The 22606-nt window shown below is 35.6% G+C and overlaps 1 protein-coding gene across 2 annotated transcripts in view; it reads left to right on the forward strand.

Annotated features, from left to right (window-relative positions):
* The window catches only part of CNOT6 (CCR4-NOT transcription complex subunit 6), a 65894-nt gene that overhangs the window by 9390 nt on the left and 33898 nt on the right, over window positions 1-22606 (forward strand). Inside the window, exons 2-7 of one of the 2 annotated variants that reach the window (XM_081317684.1) lie at window positions 9894-10007; window positions 15053-15239; window positions 17519-17604; window positions 18032-18136; window positions 18222-18290; window positions 19078-19235. In XM_081317684.1, the coding sequence (XP_081173810.1) occupies window positions 9896-10007; window positions 15053-15239; window positions 17519-17604; window positions 18032-18136; window positions 18222-18290; window positions 19078-19235 (717 nt within the window). In that variant the 5' untranslated portion in view covers window positions 9894-9895. The remainder of the gene's footprint in view (window positions 1-9893; window positions 10008-15052; window positions 15240-17518; window positions 17605-18031; window positions 18137-18221; window positions 18291-19077; window positions 19236-22606) is intronic. The other variant, XM_081317685.1, reaches the window with a different exon arrangement.

Below are 22606 nucleotides of genomic sequence, written 5' to 3' on the forward strand. Positions count from 1 at the left end.
GAATAATATGCTAATTTTCCTCGTAGCATTATATTTTTTGTGATATGTAAAATGATAAGAAACTTAAAATAGTTTTCAGAGAAAATGCATTTGAGAATGTGAACAATTGCCAGATGAGTACTGTATTATGCAACTGGGGAAGGTAGAGACAGAGAAAGAAAAGCTATTTTAGCAGATATCAGATGCTAATCTAAGGATAGGATAGTATGGGGTGTAGTGAATAGCAGTGATGAAACTTAAGAAGCACATTTCAAAGAATGTTGGTATAGGAGAGCTGTTAGGATGAACTGTCTATATTGTTATCTGAAATACTTGCATTCTACACATGTTTGCATATTAGAAATTACATATGCCATATAATGACTGACCCAAGAAGCTAATTCTTGTTTCACCCTGTGTTCTTTGTATTGTTGCCATATATGAATTCTTGGTTTCAGCTCTCAACCTCTTACTAGGCTACTGCATGATCTGATGTGCCAAAGTTGGATTGGTTCACCTATTGATCTAATGTGTAATAGATCAATTCAACTTATCACTTGTTTGGTATTTCCACCTTTCTTGTTAACTGTTTTCCTAAGTGACCTGGTGAGATTTAAAGTTAAAAATGACAGAAGGAACTTTATGGTTCCTAGAGAAATCATTGTTTTTTACCTCATCTAGACAGGCTGCCTAATGCATCATGCTGAGTTCATGCATCATGCTAATTTATAAGGTGGTTTGCTAGTTTTTGGCTTCTGTTATTGTGTGAAGGTTTTGACTAGATTTACATATGCAAAGCATGGTTTGCCTAACCCATGATTTAATGTATAAGCCACAGTTTGGGAAGGTTATTGTTAAGCCATAAATTACATTTTACCAACAATGAGGTTCACATACCATGCTAAACCAAGATAACTTATGGCCTAATATGTTGTGCAAATCGGATTGCTATTTCAGGCATTCTGTATCACCTCCATTTCCTTTTCTTGTTTGCCTTGGATCCAGCTCATGGTCCTATTCTTCCACATCTTAGTGATCCAATTCATTTTTCTTTCTTCATTGCTAACATCAATATCCATATTGTGTTAAGTATTTTATCTGGAATAATGCAATCTCCTCCTCACAAATGAGATCATTAAGTGATTGAATTATAAGGCTCATAACAACAGGATTTTAACTCTGATTTAAGAACTAAAAAGAAAATGAAGCATTACATAATTTTAATTCAACAGGCTTTATTGTAAAAATAGTGCATCCTAGTGAGTTCCACTTCTTGAAAATGTTAGAGATGGTGATCTTGACTTTCAAATATCTGAGTATATATAGTTTATTTTCTAAGAAGGCTTAAATTACTTTACCAATAAATATGAATTATTTGAAAACGTTTGGTATTTAGCAGTAAAAATGATAGGAATTCAAATATTCTGCCTTAAGACAGTATAAGCTCTTAAGGTGTCCACTTTTTAGCATATTTGCTCAAATTCCTTTTATTCCAAATAAGAACATTACTCTAACTGGGTTTTCTCTCCTTCTTAATATGTTTTGAAATTCTAGTGATCAGACCTATGCAGTTTCCAGTGTGGATTAGACTGCAAATCTAACATCAGGGGATGTAAACTCCAGAGAAGTGTGAAATTTCCTTAATATTCTAGCACACTTTTACTGGTAAATATTCTGTAAAATTGGAAGCTTTACATCATTTGGGTGATAGGACATCAGTGAGAAAATCTTTGTTTGAAAAATCATAGGATACTGTAAATATACCTAAGATACCAAGCAGCTAAGCCTGCACGTTTAGAGACTTGATGCTTGACATCTTCATTCTTTATATTCAAAGCAAATAATTATTTTCAAAAATATATCTTTTAAAACATTCATTCCAGGCTATTATATGGTATAACATTCCCAGTGTCTCTATTACATTTTAAAAAAGTTTCTTTTCAGGAAGCTAGTGCTCTAATAGGATTCTGTTTGGACTTACTAAAGTGAACAAATAAGAGCTTTATGATAGCACATAAGAATCACTTTCATAAAAAGTTAATGGGTGCTAAACATCTAATGTCTCTCAATCATTGCATCTATTTTTAAAATTGAAGATAGCTAGGAATTTGCTGAGCTGTTTGAATGAGCTCTTTGTTTCTCTTTGCAAGCATATGTCTATATTGTACTTGCTTTGGAATTTAGTATTTACATCTGAAATTTGCTGACATAGAGCTAATTTATTTAAAATATAGTGGTTGCATATTTGGGAGATATTTCCAAATACAACTTTCACCAAACTGGAATTGTCATACTCTTGGGACTGCAATGACCAGAATTAAGACTATATTTAATCAATCATGATTTATTATAACCTAAAATAGGGTTACCACGATGTAAAAAAAGATGTTGAGACTCTAGAAATTGTACAGAGAAGAGCAACAAAGATGAATTAGGGGACTGGAGGCTAAAAAAATATAAGGAAGGGTTGCTGGAACTGGGTATGTCTAGTTTAATGAAGAGAAGGACTAGGGGGTGACATGATAGCAGTCTTCCAATATCTCAGGAGTTGCCACAAAGAAGAGGGAGTCAGGTTGTTCTCCGGAGCACCTGAGGGCAGGATGAGAGGCAACCGATGGAAACTAACCAAAGAGAGAAGCAACCTAGAACTAAGGAGAAATTTCCTGACAGTTAGAACAATTAACCAGTGGAACAGCCTGCCTCCAGAAGCTGTGAATGTTCCAACCCTGGAAGTTTTTAAGAAGAGACTGGCCAGCCATTTGTCTGAAATGGTATAGGGTTTCCTGCCTGAGCAGGGGGTTGGACTAGAAGACCTTCAAGGTCCCTTCAAACTACTTCTTCTTCTTCTTCTTCTTCTTCTTCTTCTTCTTCTTCTTCTTCTTCTTCTTCTTCTTCTTCTTCTTCTTCTTCTTCTTCTTCTTCTTCTTCTTCTGATTCTTGGTGCATTGAATTACATATATCCTGGTATCTATTAATCTTCCTTATGCTTCTGATACTGTACATTGCAATTTAACTATGATTTGTTTTTAGGGCAATCCTGGCTAGTGAACTTCCAAAAACTAATAAGTTTTTTTTTGTTTTTTCCTGTTATTTTTCAGTTTCCTCATCCATTTTAGTTTGTGTATACAGAATAAGATAAAATAAGAGTTAAACTCACCTCATTGCTTACTGAATATCTGATATGGATGAGGCCTTATTAAATTGACTGAATTTATGAAACAGGGTCATTAATAATACTTCTTTTAACTTTATAGTGAAAAATTTTAGTATTTCTTCCATCTAATTTAGATCTACGAATTGGTGATTGTTTAGAATATACAAACAACTGAATAAATAGTACTGTAACATGTAAATATGTAAATCTAAAATACAATTGAAGATTTTAAGTACTTGAGTTTTCAGGTAGCTCAATACTTGAAGGGATTTAACCACATTATGTGAACTTTCCTGTATATTTTGTAGATCAGAAATGTGGAATTGTGTTAAAAAAAACTTCACCTGAGTGTATGGATGAATCTTGCTAGTAGAAGATATCTAGAAATTGTGATGATGTGGAATCATTTAGTAAGTTACAAAATTGAGTAAAGGAAGAAAAAATTATATTAAAATTAGGCAGAAAATGAAAAATACAAAAAACTTATTTGGCTACATTAATATGGCTGTTTAATCATGTTTACGGATACATGATTTGTAAAGTCTGAAATGAAATGAAAAAGGGAATTTGTTTATGTCGTGAAACAGATAATCCACAAATGTCTATCGGTTTTTAATAACCTGAAGATTTTAAAAGCCAGATTTAATGTCTGAAGTGCATAGCTTCATGATTTTTTTCCTAGATGATATAGTTAAAGAAATACATAAATATATAGATAGCTAATGTTGTTCAGTTCTCCAAAGTCAGATCTGCAACAGAAACTACAAAGTACAGGAAGTCCTACAAGTGAACTAATCAGTCTGTTTTGCTTCCTGTTAGGATGGAAAGTAAGAGAGTTGTGAAGAAATTACATAGAGAGACATGTAGTCTTGGATTTAATCAAAGTTGCTTTTTGTTTTTTGAAACAACAAATCACATTGCCTAACAAGTCAATGTTAGTGAAATATTACAGCAGTAAACATGCAAATTGATAAAATCTGAATCCCAGTTATGTCACATGATTTCACTATGTATCAAATTATATAGTGGGCTATTCAAACATAGACAATTAAAGAAATATCAGCTACTCTGACTACATTTTAGATAATGAAATGTAAATGGTCTCTGTTTTGATTTCTTGCCTTAAAAATTAAAATCTTGTAAAAAGGATTTTGTTGCAGCTATTTTTACTGCTTCTGTATTATGTGGTATTTTGCACCCAATTTAGAAAAACCTGTCTTCATATTCATTAAATTTAAAACAGAATCCAGTAATTGCATAAATGCTAGGTACTTAAGAGACAACTTTTCAGTCTAGCCCTATGTGTTTTTATTTTTTTGGGCACGGACAACCTTTTGTTGTTGAGCCTCAGACCACTCAAATTAAGCCTCATTTGTTAACCCTAATCCAGTGAATCATAAGCATAGGAGAATGGCCTGTAATTTTTGCTGTGAAGCCTCCCAGGGCAGGTTATACGCTCTATCCTCTGTGCTCATTCTAGTGGTTTCTTGAGGTTGATAGCATTGATCATATATTGGGGTGGGTACAAGGTGCTAGAAATATAATACATTTGCTTTTCTGAGCTTAAAATAGATATAGCTATATTTTTATAGTTTTCCCACCATTTTACATGTATTTTATCAAGTGCTGGTAGTCCTCGACTTACAACAGTTCATTTAGTGACAGTTCAAAGTTACAACATCACTGAAAAAAGTGACATATGACCATTTTTCACACTTACGACCTTTGTAGCATCCCCATGATCATGTAATCAAAGTTCAGATGCTTGACAACTGGTTCATACTTACGACCCTTGCTTGTATCCCAAGTTCATGTGATCACCTTTTGTGACCTTTTGACAAGCAAAATCAATGGGGAAGCCAGATTTTCTTCACAACCCTTTTACTAACTTAACAACTACAGTTAGTCGCTTAACAACTGGCAAGAGAAATCTTAAAACAGGGCAAAATTCACTTAACAAATGTCTCACTTAACAGCAGAAATTTTGGGTCCAATTATGGCCGTAAGTCGACTACCTATAATTCATTTACAGAAAGCTTTTGATTTTGTGGAGGCTTCCATGAGTTCACATTTGCAATTTCTCCTTTTTGTTTATGACCCTTTCCTCTATCTGAATTTTTTTCCAAAGGGTGTTGAAATGCTCTGGAGCAAATTCATAGATACACAGGGGCTACAGAAAAAGAGATCGGGGTGGGGGGAGAGAATTCTTTCCTCTTTCATTTAGGGATATTTGAACTGATTCATAGAGATTTTTAATCTGTTCTGTACACACACACACACACACACACACACACACACTTCAGGATTTGTTTTATTACAATCTTGTTGATTTATCTATTACTTTATATGCCTGAAAAAATGGAATATGAAACAGAGTTATAAAAGTAAAAAAGTACAAGGAGAGCATACAAAACTTCTATCAGTGTCTGAGATTTTCCCCATTTCAGTAGTTTTCAGGATCCATGTAAATTGAGTTGTCATTCAGTGTGGTGTGGATGGTAGGGAATGATTATGAGAGTTATAACACTTGCTTCTTCCTTCCCTTCTTCCTTTTTTAAAGAAGGTTAACTGGAAAAGGCAAACAACTAATCTATACCTTTACCTGTCTACAGAAAATTAAATTTAACACCAGAATAATTGCTATTATTTTTTAATCTAATTAAAAGTACAGAGCTTTAACTTCATTTGCACAGGCATTTTTTTTAAAAAGAAATATTGTATTGGACGTGTCAGAATATATATCAGGTTTAGCCAGTTAGCTGAAAAATGGGATTGGGGGTCATAAATTGATGAATGCAAGAATTTAATTTTTATTCTGTCACTTGTTTTACTGATGGATACAAGTTACACCCACCAGAACAAAAGCCTTTTCCTTTTTTACCCATCTGTGCTGAGATTTATATTTGTTCCACAATTTAGATTTGACACAGATTAGATCAATTTGCATTTGAGAATGTAGGCATCTAAAATGTAAGGATAACTGCATTCCTCGTGGACTTGATATCTGAAAAAGAAGTTGAGAATACCCTAGAGAATAAATTCTGATTTTATGCAGCAACATTTTATATAACTGCTGTAAATAAGGTCATTGGATATATTAGGATGGATTTTTTTTTGACTTGACTAATTTTTTTAAAATTATCTGAGCCTTTTAGAAGGAAGCCCTTATCTAAAATCACTATAGGAATGCAAACTGCTATTGTTATTAAATAATATATACTATATTAATACTATATATATATATATATATATATATATATATATATATATATATATATATATATATATATATATATATATATATATATATATATATATATATATATATATATATATATATATATATATATATAAACTATTTTTCACATGTAAAATTCTGTTGAATTACTAAATTAACATAAATAATGACAATAAATATATAGCTTAGGAAAGAAATTATAAAGCATATAACAGACATCCCATGGTAAGAGAGTAGAAAAATATTCTCTGCCAGTTGGTAAAGGGAATGTCATATTGTCAATAAAATTTCATACTGACATTTTCAATCATCCCTTTGCTTATTACTTCCTGGCTCTACTGTGATATTGGATGATGATGTTTTACGTTCCCAACCTCATAGGTTCCAACATATAAAGTATTAAATATTATATGTTTATTTATTAATTAATGTTAACGGTTAGTGGTATAGAATTGTTTGAAATAAATGGCTTGCAAATGGCAATTTATGTTATAAATTTTGGCTGTGGAGTAAATTGCTTAATATGCTGTCACATTTGGCACTTTCATTGAAAGCACAGTTTGGTAATTTAAATCCATGTCACATGGATTTAAATTTTCCTGATGATAGACTGAAAAGTAAACCACATATTTATCAATCATATGCGGATAATATCAGTTATGATTCATAGCTTTTTCTTATCTATACTCCATTTAGTTAGAGCAGCAGTCAGAGAAGCAAGTGTGCAGATCTGTAAGATCTTAGAATTAAAATTTAATATTTACAAAGCACTCTTAGGTAATACATTTAACTAGCAGCAGGGTTGGTCTTCATTTTTAAGCTCTCATACCACACCCTAGCATTCTTGGAGAGTTTTTTTATGCTGCTTCAGAAAAAATAAGCCAGCAAGGTGTACCTGAAAAGCTAATTCATTCATTCTCTCCCTCCTTCCTTCCCTCTCCCCCTCTCCTCCTTTTTATCATCTATGTAACTAAATTTATAAATTTATATTTATGGATTTATCTTCAACCGCTAAGATGCAAAGGCTACAGGTAGATTGTTTCGAACAACAGAACGCAGTACTGCAAAATTTAAACTGAAGAAAACTTTCTGTTTGCTATTTATATATTGCAGTAATAATATGAGCATGTCAAGAGTTTTTTTTCTAATTTACATAATGCAGGAGACTTTTAATAAAGGAGACCTTCAGCCATTCTGCTGCAACCCTTCAGCTTCATTTGTTGAGGCAGTTGTAAAATAGAAATAAAAGAGGACAAACTGCTTTATTCTGCAAGCAGTGAAAGGAAATTCCCATTTTCAGAAGTATATTTTCACAGTTTGAGCTGTAGAACATTCAGAACTAGTGTTAAGGGTTGACAGCACAGTTGGAAGAAAGGGGAAAAAAGATGAAAAATACAAATACAGAAAGTATAGAATCACAAAAACTTTTCTTCCTAGTTTTTCCCCACAAATACAGAGACCACTTTTTTCAGATCAACTAACTGTTGATTCATTGGTTGCAACTGGAATTGACCAATCAGCTTGTTGCCTGAGTCTGATGTCATGGGCTGGGCGATAATGACTGGTCCAAAGTCACCCGGGCAGCTTTCTTGCCTAGAACTCAACAGTCTCTTGGTTTTTAGCCCATTGCCTTAACCAGTAGAGCAAATCAACTCTCAGAATCACAAAATATAAGTAGTATTGCAAATTACAAAAATGAATCAATACATATTATCTTGAGGGTTTTGATAACCTTCAATATGCATTTGAATTTTGGAACAATTTCTTTCTTACCAAAATGAAGGAACAAGCTCATTAATTACCTATAGGACAGAAATTCTTCATAATATGCAATTCATCAAACCCAGTCCCAATCACCAGTCAAATATTAAGGCCTGGTAGTGTCAGCAATCCCAGGCAGCCAAAGGTAATAGGTTTAGCAACCCCCTGATGAGGCACAGGATATGCCTGCGACTCTGTTCTGTTTGATGGGTCACAGCAGGCCTATGTTAAGAATGACATTAAAACTAGCAGGATTAAGGAGATGAAATGGAGCAATTTAATATTAGTATTAACTCTGAAGCAGAATGCATTAATTAACAAAAGAAAGAGAGCTGCGTGGACAATACTAGAATTAACTGATATCATTTATTTTACCAATAATTTTGATTACTCTAGATTAGATCTTTTGTCTTTCATTCTGAGCTTTCTGAAATCTTTCCTTGCTGTGCTTTCATAGTGCTAAAGAATTTAAGAGCAGAGCAGGCTGTTAGCCCCTACCTTGAATTCTTTTAGCACTTATATAATATATGAGAGTGTTTCATTTTCCCTCTAAACTGAATGCTTTCAGCCATGTAGCCTTGTTAAAAAGACTTATTGCGACTGATTTATAAAGGTATGTTTAGAAACCTTTTTAGTTACATAGGCGGTGTTCTTTCATAGAAACAGATTCTTCTATTAGAATTCATGAGATCAGCTTCAAAGTGGCTTCTAAATCTAGTAGGTACTTGGAAATACAGAAATGTTTGTGTGTGACTTGAAACACATAATATAGCATATATTTTCTTCCTGTGTAGACTTGGAAAGAACAGCCTGAATCTGTTTTTCTTAGAAGTTGTCAAAGACATCTAAGAAAAATACCTTATTTTTTTCCATTGAAGAAGAACATATAATAGTGATTTGGAAATTATAAACCTTAGCATTTTGTTTTTAGTTTGGTTTATAAAATGCAAAGCTCAGAACTCTTCATCCACTTGACTCTCTATGGCTAGTTTTACTGTTGGAAATTTAATCTATGAAAGTTTCTTACAAACAATTTACTGAAATATTCTGTTCGTTACCACGTATTTAGATTGTTAATAGGAATATATTTATGAAACTAAATAAGATTGTTTGCTGTTGTTAAAGTTCTAATTCATCCCAAACCCACATTTTGACAAATTAAAAAAATAAAGACAAAGCAAAATGAAAACATTTGAAATGTGAAATAATGAAAACAATAGCATTAAATAGCACAAACCAATGTAAAATATTGTATACACACAGATATCTACAGGGTTCTTGCATGGGTCTTACATGATTTTTAACTTATTCTTATTGAGCTGATCTTCATTGCTTTACTTCTTAGGTCTTTTAAAGCCTAAAATTTTAAAACACCTGTGTACAATTTGTCATCATACACTAGAAATTGTTACGTTATGGATTTGATATGTGACGACTCCCTTTTTTTTAGCTTTCGGAAACTGTCGGTCAAAGGGCTGGGGAAATTTGGAATTTATTGTACAGGGAAATATATGCCAAATTATTAAATTAGTAGATCTGATGTTGAATGTAACTTTTGTAACTGATTTTTATGGAACATTAGCTGTTATCTGTACATTGTCATGACTGATGCCACTTTTCCTGACTGAAAATAATAGTGATCATTGCCTTAATAAAAACATGGAATGACCCTGACATAGGCCACATGCTTTTGAAATACTTCTCACAAAGTTTGTTTTTGTATAAACAGTTCGGATTCAGCACTATGCATTTTTTTTTCAGGAATGCCCAAAGAAAAGTACGATCCACCTGATCCACGGAGGATGTACACAATTATGTCCTCAGAAGAAGCAGCCAATGGGAAAAAATCACACTGGGCAGAGTTGGAAATAAGTGGTAAGAGAAAAAAATTGTGGGTCCATGGCAAAAAATTGATTTTGGATTAGTTATTGACAAGTCTGACCTCTTCATGATAACATCAGTTATAGTAAACGTATTAAAATTTAATGTAGTTTGAAATGAATGTAATATGCTCATATTAATTTCAAACTTGGAATTAAATTCTTCACCTGGATTAAACAGGCTACTGTACTTTATTAAAGAATATAGGTAATCCTCAACTTATGACCCTTAGTTATGGTGGCACTGAATGTAAGGACTTACAATTGGTCCCCAAAGTTATGGCCATTGCAGTGTCCTCAAGGTCAAGTGATCAGAATTCAGGCACTTCACAGAATTCAGCCTTCCCACACTTAAGACCACCAGTTTGCTTCAGCTTCCCCAACTGCCTCTTTCCCCCCTTATCTAGGCCCTTTTGACACCCTGCACTCTATGGTCCCTGTTGTCCTTAGCTGACCTTTTCCTTTTCTATTCCCCCCCCCATGCTTACTAAGCTTGTCTGACCAGTTCCTTTGCAAAGCAGCTGCTGGCTGCATAAGACTTTCTTCCCTAGATTACAAATGGTGGTTTCCTTACAAGACCTGGAGAACATGGCCGCCTGTGTCCAGCAGCTGCCTTGCAAAGGACCAGCCTAGGCACATCTTAACAGCAGTGGGAACAAGAGGTCCATAGGTCAGGTGGCATGATGGAGCACAGGGTGGCAGGAACCTCAGAGTGCAGAGGCAAGGGCATCTGGGAATGGGCTGGGACAGCTACAACTTCGTGCTGTGTTACAGCTCAGAGGCTTCTTCTAACCCCAGGGCCATGGAATGCTAAGAAGCCCCTTGCACTACACTGCTGGACTTGGCTTTGCACTGGGCTGCTGCTTCTTGAGCCCGAGAGCTGTGGTGGGTCAAAAAGTCCTGTGAGCAGCCTGTTGCACTAAGCTTTCAACCACTGGGGTTTCCCAGAGTGTAGTGGGTATGTGCTGGGCTGGATTGGAACAGCCAAAGCTTCCAGAGGTGGCTGCATCTTCACACCGCCCTGTGGTTCTCCAGCATGACGAGTGGTGAATCCACAGATGGGTTGATCTTGCCTTTCTGCCCTAGAGACTAAGTCGTGACCCCATCTGTGGATTCTCCATCATCATGCTGAGAAAAGGCATTCAGGTAAGACAATGCCCCTTCTAAGAAAAGCCACACAGTATTCTTTCCCCAGCCTCTCTCTCACTTGCATAAATGCACTTACTCCGCATGCTTTTTTGCTGGCCTCCTGAGTTCACACTGCATTGCCTCTCCCACCCCCACCCCAAACTCATGCATGGCCTGCACACTCCTTCCCTCCTTACCTGGTAGTCCCTTTGCTTTCTGCTTAATGACCCACGTGTCCAGAGCTGCAGTGGTGACTGGGAATTCTGGGATTGCCACATAAGTGATGTAGTCACATGATGTCACACATTATGACCTCATCACTTAATGGAAATGTTGGTCCCAATTTTTGTAAGTCGAGGACTATCTTTATAATTCCAAACATTATGTATAAATCTTATTGGAGCTTGCATATGGTATAACTATAAAAAAAACTCTGGGTCTGATCCAGTCCTGCTTTGTTCCCTCCCTCCACCTACTTCACAGGAGAAACAAAATAGATATTAGTGAATGCCCCCATTGTCATCTTCTGTTATTTATATGTTAAAGCAAGAATAAAAATAACTTGTATTGAATGAAAGTGGAAAATTGGAGGACGATAAAGAGAGAAATGTGTGCTGTGGAAATGGTTTCTTACTGACAGTCTTTGACATTGCTTCTAGAAAATTCTGAATCATAAGTGCTTTTGTTCAGTATCTTAGCTAGAGGACAAAGAGAGCAGAAAAAGGCATCCCATCTTTTGATATTTTATGTTGACCTTCCCTAATATACTTTAGTGAAAGCCCTGTTCAGTCAGATAAACAGGTTATCTAGCAATGACCCATCTGTCTCTCTACAGGATATTAAGCCCTACAGTACTCCAAGGCTTACATTTCTGCTTGTAGATTTTCCATTTTCTTTATACATTTATCATCCAAGAATTTAATTCCTTTTAAAAAGCAACCAAGTTAGTGAAGAATGCTTTTTTTTTTGCAGAGAGGGTGATTCTCTTCTGATCTTACTGAAAGTCTCTAGATCCTAATTTTTTTATACCTTTGCACAAATGTCATCTGTATACTGTGTTTTCCTACAAAGCTTGTACCAGATATTGCTTAAACACAGCTCCTAGCATCTGTCATTCCCTAGCCTTCATAGGGATCATGGAGGTTACTAATGAGTAACTTCTAGAATGCCACAAGTTATTTCCTATGCCACTATTTTGTTTCGGCTTATTCTAAAAATATGAATTAAGTTACCTATCTTTTTGTTTAATACTTCTGAAATGAATTGTAGTGTTTCTGTTTGTTTATTTCTTTGGATTCTTTGTTTTCATGTAATCTCTGGATTTGGCTCCTAATATTTGCTGGATTCCTTTTATCCACAGGGTTGTTAGTGATAAAAAAAAATTAGAAAAGTGTGTTGAAGAAACTTCCCTTTGCAGAAATCATGCTGAATGTTCTTGAGCTACTGAATGTTCTTGAGCTATTTCTACTTAATATAAAAATCTTTCCCACTAGTTACCAGGATTAAATATTAAGGAATCTGTGCTTCTTCCATTCACAGTACTTCCATCTTCTAGGAAGAAGAGTAGTTTTAGTTACTATGTTTTTAGTATCACAGTAATTTTGCATTTAAATTCTTTGATATTCAAGCTTTTCCTCTCTAAAGATTTAACATTTAATATTTCATTATTTGTTTTCTGTTTATTCTTCTTTATTCATACTTTCATAGTTTTCTAATAAACTGCCTGCCTGCCTTTCCAGGGCATTACATTCAGTAATTTTATTTGCAGACCCTTTCCAAATACAAGTGGCTCTCGACTTATGACCACAACAATTGAGAGCAAAATTTCCATTGCTAAGTAAGATGGTTGTTAAGTGAGTTTTGCCCCATCGTATGATCTTACTTGCCACTGCAGTTGTTAAGTTAGTTCCACGGTTGTTAAGTGAATCTGGCTTCCCCATTGACTTTCACATGACCCTGAGACACTCTAACCGTCACAACCGTACATACCAGTTGCCCAGCATCTGAATTTTGATTGCGTGACCATGGGGATGCCGCAACGGTCATAAGGGTGAAAAATGGTCATTTTTTTCCAGTGCTATTGTAATTTCAAATAGTCACTAAATGAATTGTTGTATATCGAGGGCTCATTTTGTCAGGGGAAAATAGCATTCAGTAGAACTCTCTGATTGAGGAAGGCAGAGTGATGATTTTTTGGTAATTATCTGTTTTTGCTGATTACCACTCCAGTTAGCGCTGACCCTTTTCTCAGCCAGCAACAGGAGAGATCGTGATGGTATTGCACACCCTATCTCTCCTTAGAACAGCCACCTCTAGTCCAACATCTCCAGCTGGCAGTTGTGCTACTGCCACTTTCCATCCATGGAGAATTGGGTTTAATATGCCCTTTTTGTACCATTTCTTTGTGACTCATTAGTTTTTCCAAGTGATTGTAATTAATAATAATAATAATTTAATTTGTATACCGCCCTTCTCCCGAAGGACTCAGGGCGGTGAACAGGGCAATACATAATAAAAACAGGATACAAAAATTAAAAAGTAATTAAACAGCAATGCCCGTAAATAAATTAATACACATTAAAAGTTAAGACCAATTTTTAAAACCCAACCCCATCCCATCAGGCCAGGCCGGATTGTTCAAAAAGGAAGGTTTTGAGGTCGCGCCGGAAGGAGCGAAGGTCGGGGGCCGTCCGGAGCTCAACCGGCAAGCGGTTCCATAGGTCTGGTGCGCCCACAGAGAAGGCTCTCCCCCTGGGGGCCACCAATCGAATTGAACTCTCTACAGTCGTTTCTAATGTTTTCCTTACCTCTAGGGTGACGAATCAGGAAAGTACTGTTATACCATTGTCTCTGACTACTGTGCCATCTTAAGCCAAGTGTTTCCATTTCTTTTTGGATGTTTCAGAAAAATCAGTTTGAAAAGCTCAGTGACCTTTTTGATGCTAGCTACCGGTTGTTATCCAGCAAACCTGAAATTCTGATATGGAATATATAAATGACCATGTCAAAGTATAGGCACATGCTTGTGACTAGCAAAATGTTCAATATGCATTTCTTTGGGAACTGGAGTAAACCTTCTTTTCATCTATCCATGTTGGGTGCTGTACCAGTGAACTGGAGACATGTGATATACTCATTTGTAATACAAGTAGTCCTTAACTTACAACCACAATTGAGCTCAGGATTTCTGTTACTAAGTGAGACAGGGTAACTTCCAAAGGGCAACTCTGGGCAGCTAATACAGGTAGTCCTTGAGTTTGTTTGAGTTTGTTTCGTGACCTGAGTTACAACAATACTGAAAAAAGTGAGCATCTCCATTCTTATGCAATCAAAATCCAGATGCTTGGCAACTGACTCATATTTATGACGGTTGCAGTGTCCTGGGGTCATGTGATCACTTTTTTTTTCACCTGACCAATGAAGTCAGTGGGGAGATCAGATTTACTTAACAACCCTGTTACTAACTTCACAACCACAGTGATTCACTTAACAACTGTGACAAGCAAGGTTGTGAAATAGGGCAAAACTCACTTAACAAAACTCTCACTTAGCAACAGAAATGTTGGGCTCAGTTGTGGTTGCGAGTTGTGGACTGCCTGTATGTAAACAACAAACGTCTTTTACTTTTTTTAAAAAAATATTTTTTTTATTACCTCCTGGGGCTGTGTTAACCAGGTATGACATGCCCACTTAAAATTTTATGCTCAAATTTGCTTTCCTTTGTAATTTTGCTTTGAAAAATCATTTGATTGCTCCGAGCACTGCTGAACTACAGTTCTCAGCAGCCTCAACTAGCCTAGCCAATGGTAAAGGAAGCTAGAGCTTGTCAATTAATAACATCTGGAGGCCACTTTGCCTCAAGTTTTAGAAGTGGAAGTGATCTAAAATAGCCGTATCCTTTTTGTTTTTTAGGAAAAGTCAGAAGCTTGAGTTCATCCTTGTGGTCACTGACCCACTTGACAGCTTTGCATCTCAGTGACAATTCCTTATCCCGTATTCCTTCAGATATTGCCAAGCTTCATAATCTGATATATTTGGATCTGTCATCTAATAAGATTCGCAGTTTACCAGCTGAGCTCGGAAACATGGTGTCACTCAGGTAAATGATAGTTTTATTAGCAAGACTATTGTGAAATCATTTCAGATTCTTTGTCGTCTTGCATTGTGATTTTGCAGAAAGCTTCAAGTTCAATTGCCATGAAAATATACATCGAGTCAAAGCTAAAGCATTTGTATTTTTTTTGGAGATTTCAGTTTCCTTGTGCTTACTAATCTTCCCCAGTTAGTTATCTTTATTGATGCACATGTCCACAAATATAGTCCTATCCACTATCTATCCACATAATACCTAGTTTTGTTTTTTCCTGTTTTATCTTTGGAGCTGTGTTGCAGGTTGCACTATGAGCAGTGCAGTAGTAATTAGCCCTACTTGATTTCGGTTGGTTCTGTAATAAAAGTCTGGATGCAACATGTTCCATCAATACTGAATATATATATATATTAAATCACTTACAATGTTATTGTTGCTTGGAATGAATTTAATTGGAATACTTGGGATAAAAATGAGTTCAGTCTTTTCCTTTTCAAACAGTACTAGATAACCTTGTGATCCACTGGGCTAATCCTTTGAGAGAAAGGTAGGGTAATGTGACCAGAATGACATTTTAGGCTGACCAATTTTTTTTTACCCCAGTGCTGGATGATGATCCTATGATCTTATCATATATAGCGTACATACAAAAATAATTGCAATGGCAAACAAACTTTAATAGCAAGTCCTAAAGTTCTTACCTAAATAGATAAACAGAATGGGCACAGGTGGGCAAAATGGTGGGAATGAGAGTGATGTCCAAGCCTCTGCTGGCTTTCCCATTGACTTTGCTTGTGAGAAGCTGACAGAGGGCATTGGAAATCATAATCTCATGACCACAAAAACCCTGCAGTGGTCACAGTTTTGCAAATAAAATTGATCTGAACACTGTAGAAATTTGAATTCCACAGGAGTTAGATTTTTAAAGCATTCTTTAACGTAAAGGAGGATTTTAGGTACCTTGATTCAAAAATTGTTGTGATATCACGCACCATTTGACTAACTTAAGGTTACAAACAGATAAATGAAATGAGACTTAGTAGTCTATAAATGGATACAAATAATGTTGTTCCTTCAAGTAGAGAAGGAGTGTCAAACTGCCGGTTCACCGGCCGGATGTGTCATCCAGAAGCCGCGCCCACCCCATTGCTGGCAATGGCAAAAAGGCTTCGATACATTGTGCAACGTCACGTGACGTCGCGAGTTTGACATGTCTGAAGTAAAGCAATGGGTGAAAAACGAGTTAAATATTCTGGTTTTGTGTAAAGATCTAATTTACTCCTTTTAAAGTAAGGAATGATGTTTATGAATTTTAACACCACCACCAACAACAACAACAATAATAGAGTTGGAAGGGACCTTGGAGGTCTAGTCCAACCACCTGCTCATGGAGGAAACCCTATACTATTTCAGACAAATGGCTGTCCAGTCTCTTCTTAAAAACTTCCAGTGTTGGAGCATTCACGGCTTCTGGAGGCAGTTTGTTCAACTGGTTAATTGTTCTAACTGACAGAAAATTTCTCCTTAGTTCTAGACTGCTTTTCTCCTTGATTAGTTTCCATCCATTGCTTTTTGTCCTGCCTTCAGGTGCTTTGGAGAATAGCTTGACTCCCTCTTCTTTGCGGCAGCCCCTGAGATATTGGAAAACTGCTATCATGTCCCCCCTTGTCCTTCTTTACATTAAACTAGACATACCCAATTCCAGCAACCATTCCTTATATGTTTTAGCCTCCAGTCCGCTATTCATCTTTGTTGCTCTTCTCTGCACTCGACATCTTTTTTACATCGTGGTGACCAAAACTACATTGTGGTGACCAAAACTAATTTCATACAGTTTTGAATAAGAATTTTTGAGTTATAATGTGTGTTCATTAGATTAGCACTAGGAGATCGGAATTCAAAGTCCCACTCAGTCACGAAATCCTCTGAGTTGACCTTAAGCTACTCATTGTCTTTTGGCTACCATTTAAGAACTATTTAATGTATTAGCTCCTTAAATAATTTTGATTAGTAATGCTGGCTTAGGAATTATTGGTTCATTGTTTTACTTTCTTAATAGTTTAATAGGATTATGTTTAGAACACTAGCGGGTTTGTTTTAACTCATCATGTTTAGTATTATTTTATTAATCATTATATTCTGTAGTGTCCAATATTTCTAATCATTATGGTTCAAGCTTCTTGTCTTTTTGCTGTGTGCTTTAATATTGTTTCTATTTTTCACTGAAATGTTTAGTTTAATTAACTATATTATCATACCACTTTTGTCTTTATGTGACTTAACACCAGGGAACTCCATTTAAATAACAACCTGTTACGAGTTCTACCATTTGAGCTGGGAAAACTGTTCCAGTTACAGACCTTGGGTTTGAAAGGTATGCATTTTTCCTTTTGTACTTTTTCTCCATTTTTTAATTTTGTTTTATTTCCAGCATCCATCACTTTCTGTCTGATATTAAATAAGACCAGATTCAAGCAGCTTTAAATTATATTCGTAAATATCTTTGTACTGCATTCTATTTCTGTTTTAAGATTTTCCCTTTTTAGGGCACTAAATCAGTCTTATTTTTTTTTTGCCTGAACAAAAAGTAGTGTTTGAATTTCTTCTCTCCCCCCCCCCCCCGCCCCCTTTGCTGAATCCAATCTGGTTTACTGATAATTTTATGAAGTGAGAACCTCAGGTTTTCAGTAATTACTTCTGGTATTTTGAACTGAATTTCCCAGATACTAGCTGTAATAATGAAACACTTAAATCTGTGTTGTTGAGCTTTCATTCTTCCTTTTGTCTAAACATTTCTACAGGAAACCCACTTACACAGGATATTCTGAATCTTTATCAGGAACCAGATGGAACAAGAAGGCTACTGAATTATTTGCTTGATAATCTGGCAGGTACTGCAAAAAGAAGTAAGTAGTACTTTCCAAATACATATATGTGTTCTTTATCATAAATACTATTTTATTATTGAGATATTTTTGTTTTCCTCATTAGTTTCAACAGAACAGCCTCCTCCCAGATCTTGGATTATGCTGCAAGAACCTGATAGGACAAGGCCAACAGGTAATGGTGAAGTGATCTTTTTAATAGCTTCGCTTAAGCAATTTCTTCAGTCGTGTTCTTCCATTTTAGAGATGCATATGCATTTGGTAGCTTGAGGTTAATCATGAAATAAAACTTCAATTATTTTACTTACCTTTTTTCTAGAAAACTTTCCTTTAGTTCTTAATATAAAGTGACCTTGGATTGGCTGTTAGAAAAAAATATTTTGCAAAATTTTGCAATTTCTTCTAAAGACATTTGTGTAACAGTAGAAATTTAAATGCCAAAGGGGGTTGGTGTATGTTTATGTGTGCTTTTACTTAGATTAAAAAAAAATATTATCTTCTGATTAAAAAAATTGATGATGTTTTAAAATAACAATTCATAAAAGCTATGATATAAAGTAATTAACTTAGAAGGTTTAGTCAACAGTTAAACCAAAACATAGAATATGAACTGTATTCCATAATTTAGTATTTGTTTGGTTATGTCCTGCCTACTTCACCTTGGAAGCTTACAACAATAAAAAACAGAGAAAAAAGAAGAAGTGTAGACATAATAGTAGTAAAATAATGAAACAATGAAATAAACAATGAAAACACAGTAATGTGAGATTTAAAGATGGGCGGGAGAAGCATCAATGTGTGTAGGGGCAGAAGGTTTGCTGTCTGTTTGATATCCAGGAATACTTGATTTTCAAATACAAACGAGTAAAATTTAGAAAAAAAATATTTACAATTATATTTATTAGAATATTTATTTATTTATTTATTGAAATGGTCTAGGTGAAACTTTTTTTTGTCTCTAGCTCTGTTCTCTGTCATGTGTTACAATGTTCTGTGTGATAAATATGCTACTCGGCAGCTATATGGATACTGCCCATCATGGGCACTGAACTGGGAATACAGGAAAAAAGCTATAATGCAGGAAATTTTGAGTTGTAATGCTGACATCATAAGTCTTCAGGTAAGAAACTGTATTTCCTTCTATAATACGATAATCACCTTTTAAACCTGTTAATGCTGTGTATATACATGTTACAATGCATTTTTGTCATCTGTAATATCCCCTGACTGCTTTTATCACTAAAATGAGCCCTTAGTTTCTGCTTGTGAACTCTTTGGAGGTAATCACAGACAAATGAATAGAGCAATAGTAAACAAGAACTATGAAGCTTAAATATTTTCTACCCCCACCCCATAGTGAGAGGCACATGAAAGTCATTTCCTGATTTATCATTCATCTGTTGTGATTCAGTTGCCTTCCCATCTGTTTTAAGGATGGGCTACATGGTCACAGATGATGTGCCAAACTAACAGATGTATTGAAAAAAAAGTTGCAGAGCTTCTCTGCTAGGGATTACATGGGCCTTGAAGCAGAAAACAAGATTTAGAGTCAACCCGGCTGGCTAGCACACACTTCACCAAGCCAGGGAAATGCTAATTTGTTTTTTGTGTTAAATGTAGCTTGTCATCTCATGAGTTTATATTCTATTATAGCATGTCATCTCATGGGTTTATGTTATATTATAGCTTGTCATCTCATGAGTTTAAAGTGTCCATCAATAGATATAAATTGGATGCTTTCTAAAGAGTAATTAAATGGGCAAAAATTGTCTAGATTTCTAATCCTGTCTTTTCTTCAAATGTGTAGTTATTTCATTGTGACCTAGTTTTTTTCTTACTATTATGAACAGATTTTTGGATAGGTAGTTAATATTTTTAATCTTATCTTTTATGTGATGCACTTACCACTAGAATTCTGGCATAAATAATAACTCTCCTTTATGATACTTCTTTGTCTCCTAGTTTATTGAGGAAACTACATATTATGGGTCTCAAGTTTCTTAAGAGCTATTCTTTATCGGTCTGGATTTTTCTAATCTTGAAAAATGCTCATTGTCAAAGGCCGATATGCTGCTCCATAAGTATACAAGCTTTTATAGCTGTATATTTGTATATTCAAGTACTTGATGCATCACTAGCAGTGAACAAATACAAATTATTGCAGTTAGTAATGTGCTAAATCAAAAAGAATTGAGGCCTTTGAACTCTGGTGCTGGAGAAGACTCCTGCGAGTCCCTTGGACTGCAAGGCGATCAAACCGGTCAGTCCTAGAGGAGATCAACCCTGACTGCTCTTTAGAAGGCCAGATCCTGAAGCTAAAACTCAAATACTTTGGCCACCTAATGAGAAGGAAGGACACACTGGAGAAGAGCCTAATGCTGGGAAAGATTGAGGGCAATAGAAGAACGGGACGACAGAGAATGAGGTGGATGGATGGAGTCACTGAAGCAGTAGGCATGAGCTTAAATGGACTCCAGAAGATGGTAGAGGACAGGAAAGCCTGGAGGAATGTTGTCCATAGGGTCGCGATGGGTCGGACACGACTTCGCAACTAACAACAACAAAATCAAAAAGAATTGCTTAGAATTGAGCTCATGAATTTTGGGGTCTAGCTGCCATTCAACTTGATCTTTTGTAAGTTCAGTGGACTCTAAACTAAATTCTTGATTGGCTGAACTAACAAAATAATTTTTTTGCAAAGATAGTTTAGTTAGGGACTACCATAAGATGTTACAAATCCTATGTATTAATTGTTTTTGTACATTGTATTGTTCTTCCTTCTCTAATATATTTATCTTCCAATTTTATTTTTCATTTCAATAGTTATTCTATCGCTGACTGATACCCTTACCTTTTTGAAGTTTTAGACTATTCAGTCAGTTATTATTGCAATTAGTTTAATTAGATCTGCACCTGTGTGCTTTAGATAGATAGTGCTTCATTTCAAGCTTAGTACAAAAGAGGCCCATATTAAAGCAGATTGAATTGGAACCTCCTCTTCACGGCAGAGAGTGTCATCTTTGTATTGTTAAATAAACCCCTGAGACATACAGCCAGCTCGCAGAGAACAAAGGGAGCTAATCGCTCATTGACAGTCTATCGGCACCCAGTTAAACATTTAGTTCTTTAAGCAGGCCTACTGTACCTCTGGAAAGACCAGAAGAAGCCTGGTTACCCAGTACAGATATGTTGTATTGTCTATGATGCATTGTTTTGATATTACAAAAATTGCTTTGAAATTATTGCACTGCAACTTAGCAGTGCCCTTAATAATTCTCATACAAAGGTATGTCGATTAGGGAAAGAGAGATTGCACAGCGCCATAAAATAAGCTATTCTTTTGCCAGCAAGAAATAATGAAAAGCTCACAACAAGACAAAGAATAGTCACACATATATAGGGCTCAAGTCAAGAAAAATTAAACTGGGCAGAAGCCTAGCAACACAGAAAAGAAAAGCTCACTGCAGGCCACCAAAGAACATTGTCTCTGTTCTGGCGTTTTTAAATATTTTGGAACCCCAATATAGCAGGGAGGCAAAAGAGCATGCACAGGTTGCTCAAATGTACCCAAGCTTAACAAACCAACACTCTACTGGAGTAGTAGTCTTTTTTGCATTTACACTAGCTCAATATCACTAGCAATAGCCTTGGTGGAGCAGTGGGCTAATGCCTCCTTAAGTAACACCAGCTGCCTGCAATTAGTGCAGGTTCGAGTCCCACCAGGCTCAAGGTTGACTCAGCCTTCCATCCTTCCGAGGTAGGTAAAATGAGGACCCAGATTGTTGGGGGCAATAAGCTGACTTTGTAATAATGCCGCTTGGAGGGGTGTGTGAAAGCCCTAATAAGCAGGCATATACATAGAATGAAGGCTACTGCTAAGCTTGTAAGCCGCCCTGAGTCTTCGGAGAAGAGTGGGATATAAATGGAATTTTAAAAAAAATATGCAAACGCATATTTGAGTTACCTTCATGCAGAGAAAGACTCAGCAAAGCATTTACCATTTACATAAACTTTAATTTGCCCATTGGAAAGAAATTTTTAAAAACGGCACAACCTTCTAGGCAGTCCCTTTCTGTTTAGCTGCGTGCTTAATTTCTGCTTCCTTCTCAGTACTCCTCTGACATGATCTCATCATTTGTAAACCAATAACATCAGGTACATGAGCTAGGTAAGGATGAAAGATTTGAAGAAAAAAACAGCTGCGTTCTAAATTTGTAACAAACAATTTTTTTCAGTGCTATTGTAATTGCCAATGGTCACTAAATGAATGCAAATGAGGACTATATATATTCCTACAGTAGTCTACTCTTTTTTTTTTGAAAGTTTTTTTAATTTTTTCCAACTCTCCCTCATACATATCAATAAATATACCGTAATATTTTATCAAGTATTAACATACATTCTTTTTACATTCTTATCTATCAGATACTTTTAATAAAATAAATACATACACATAAATTTTGGTGCTGCTCGTCCATTTCCCCTTTCACT

Source organism: Vipera berus, assembly GCF_964194415.1.
Source record: "Vipera berus genome assembly, chromosome: 2".
Classification (NCBI taxonomy): Eukaryota; Metazoa; Chordata; class Lepidosauria; order Squamata; family Viperidae; genus Vipera; species Vipera berus.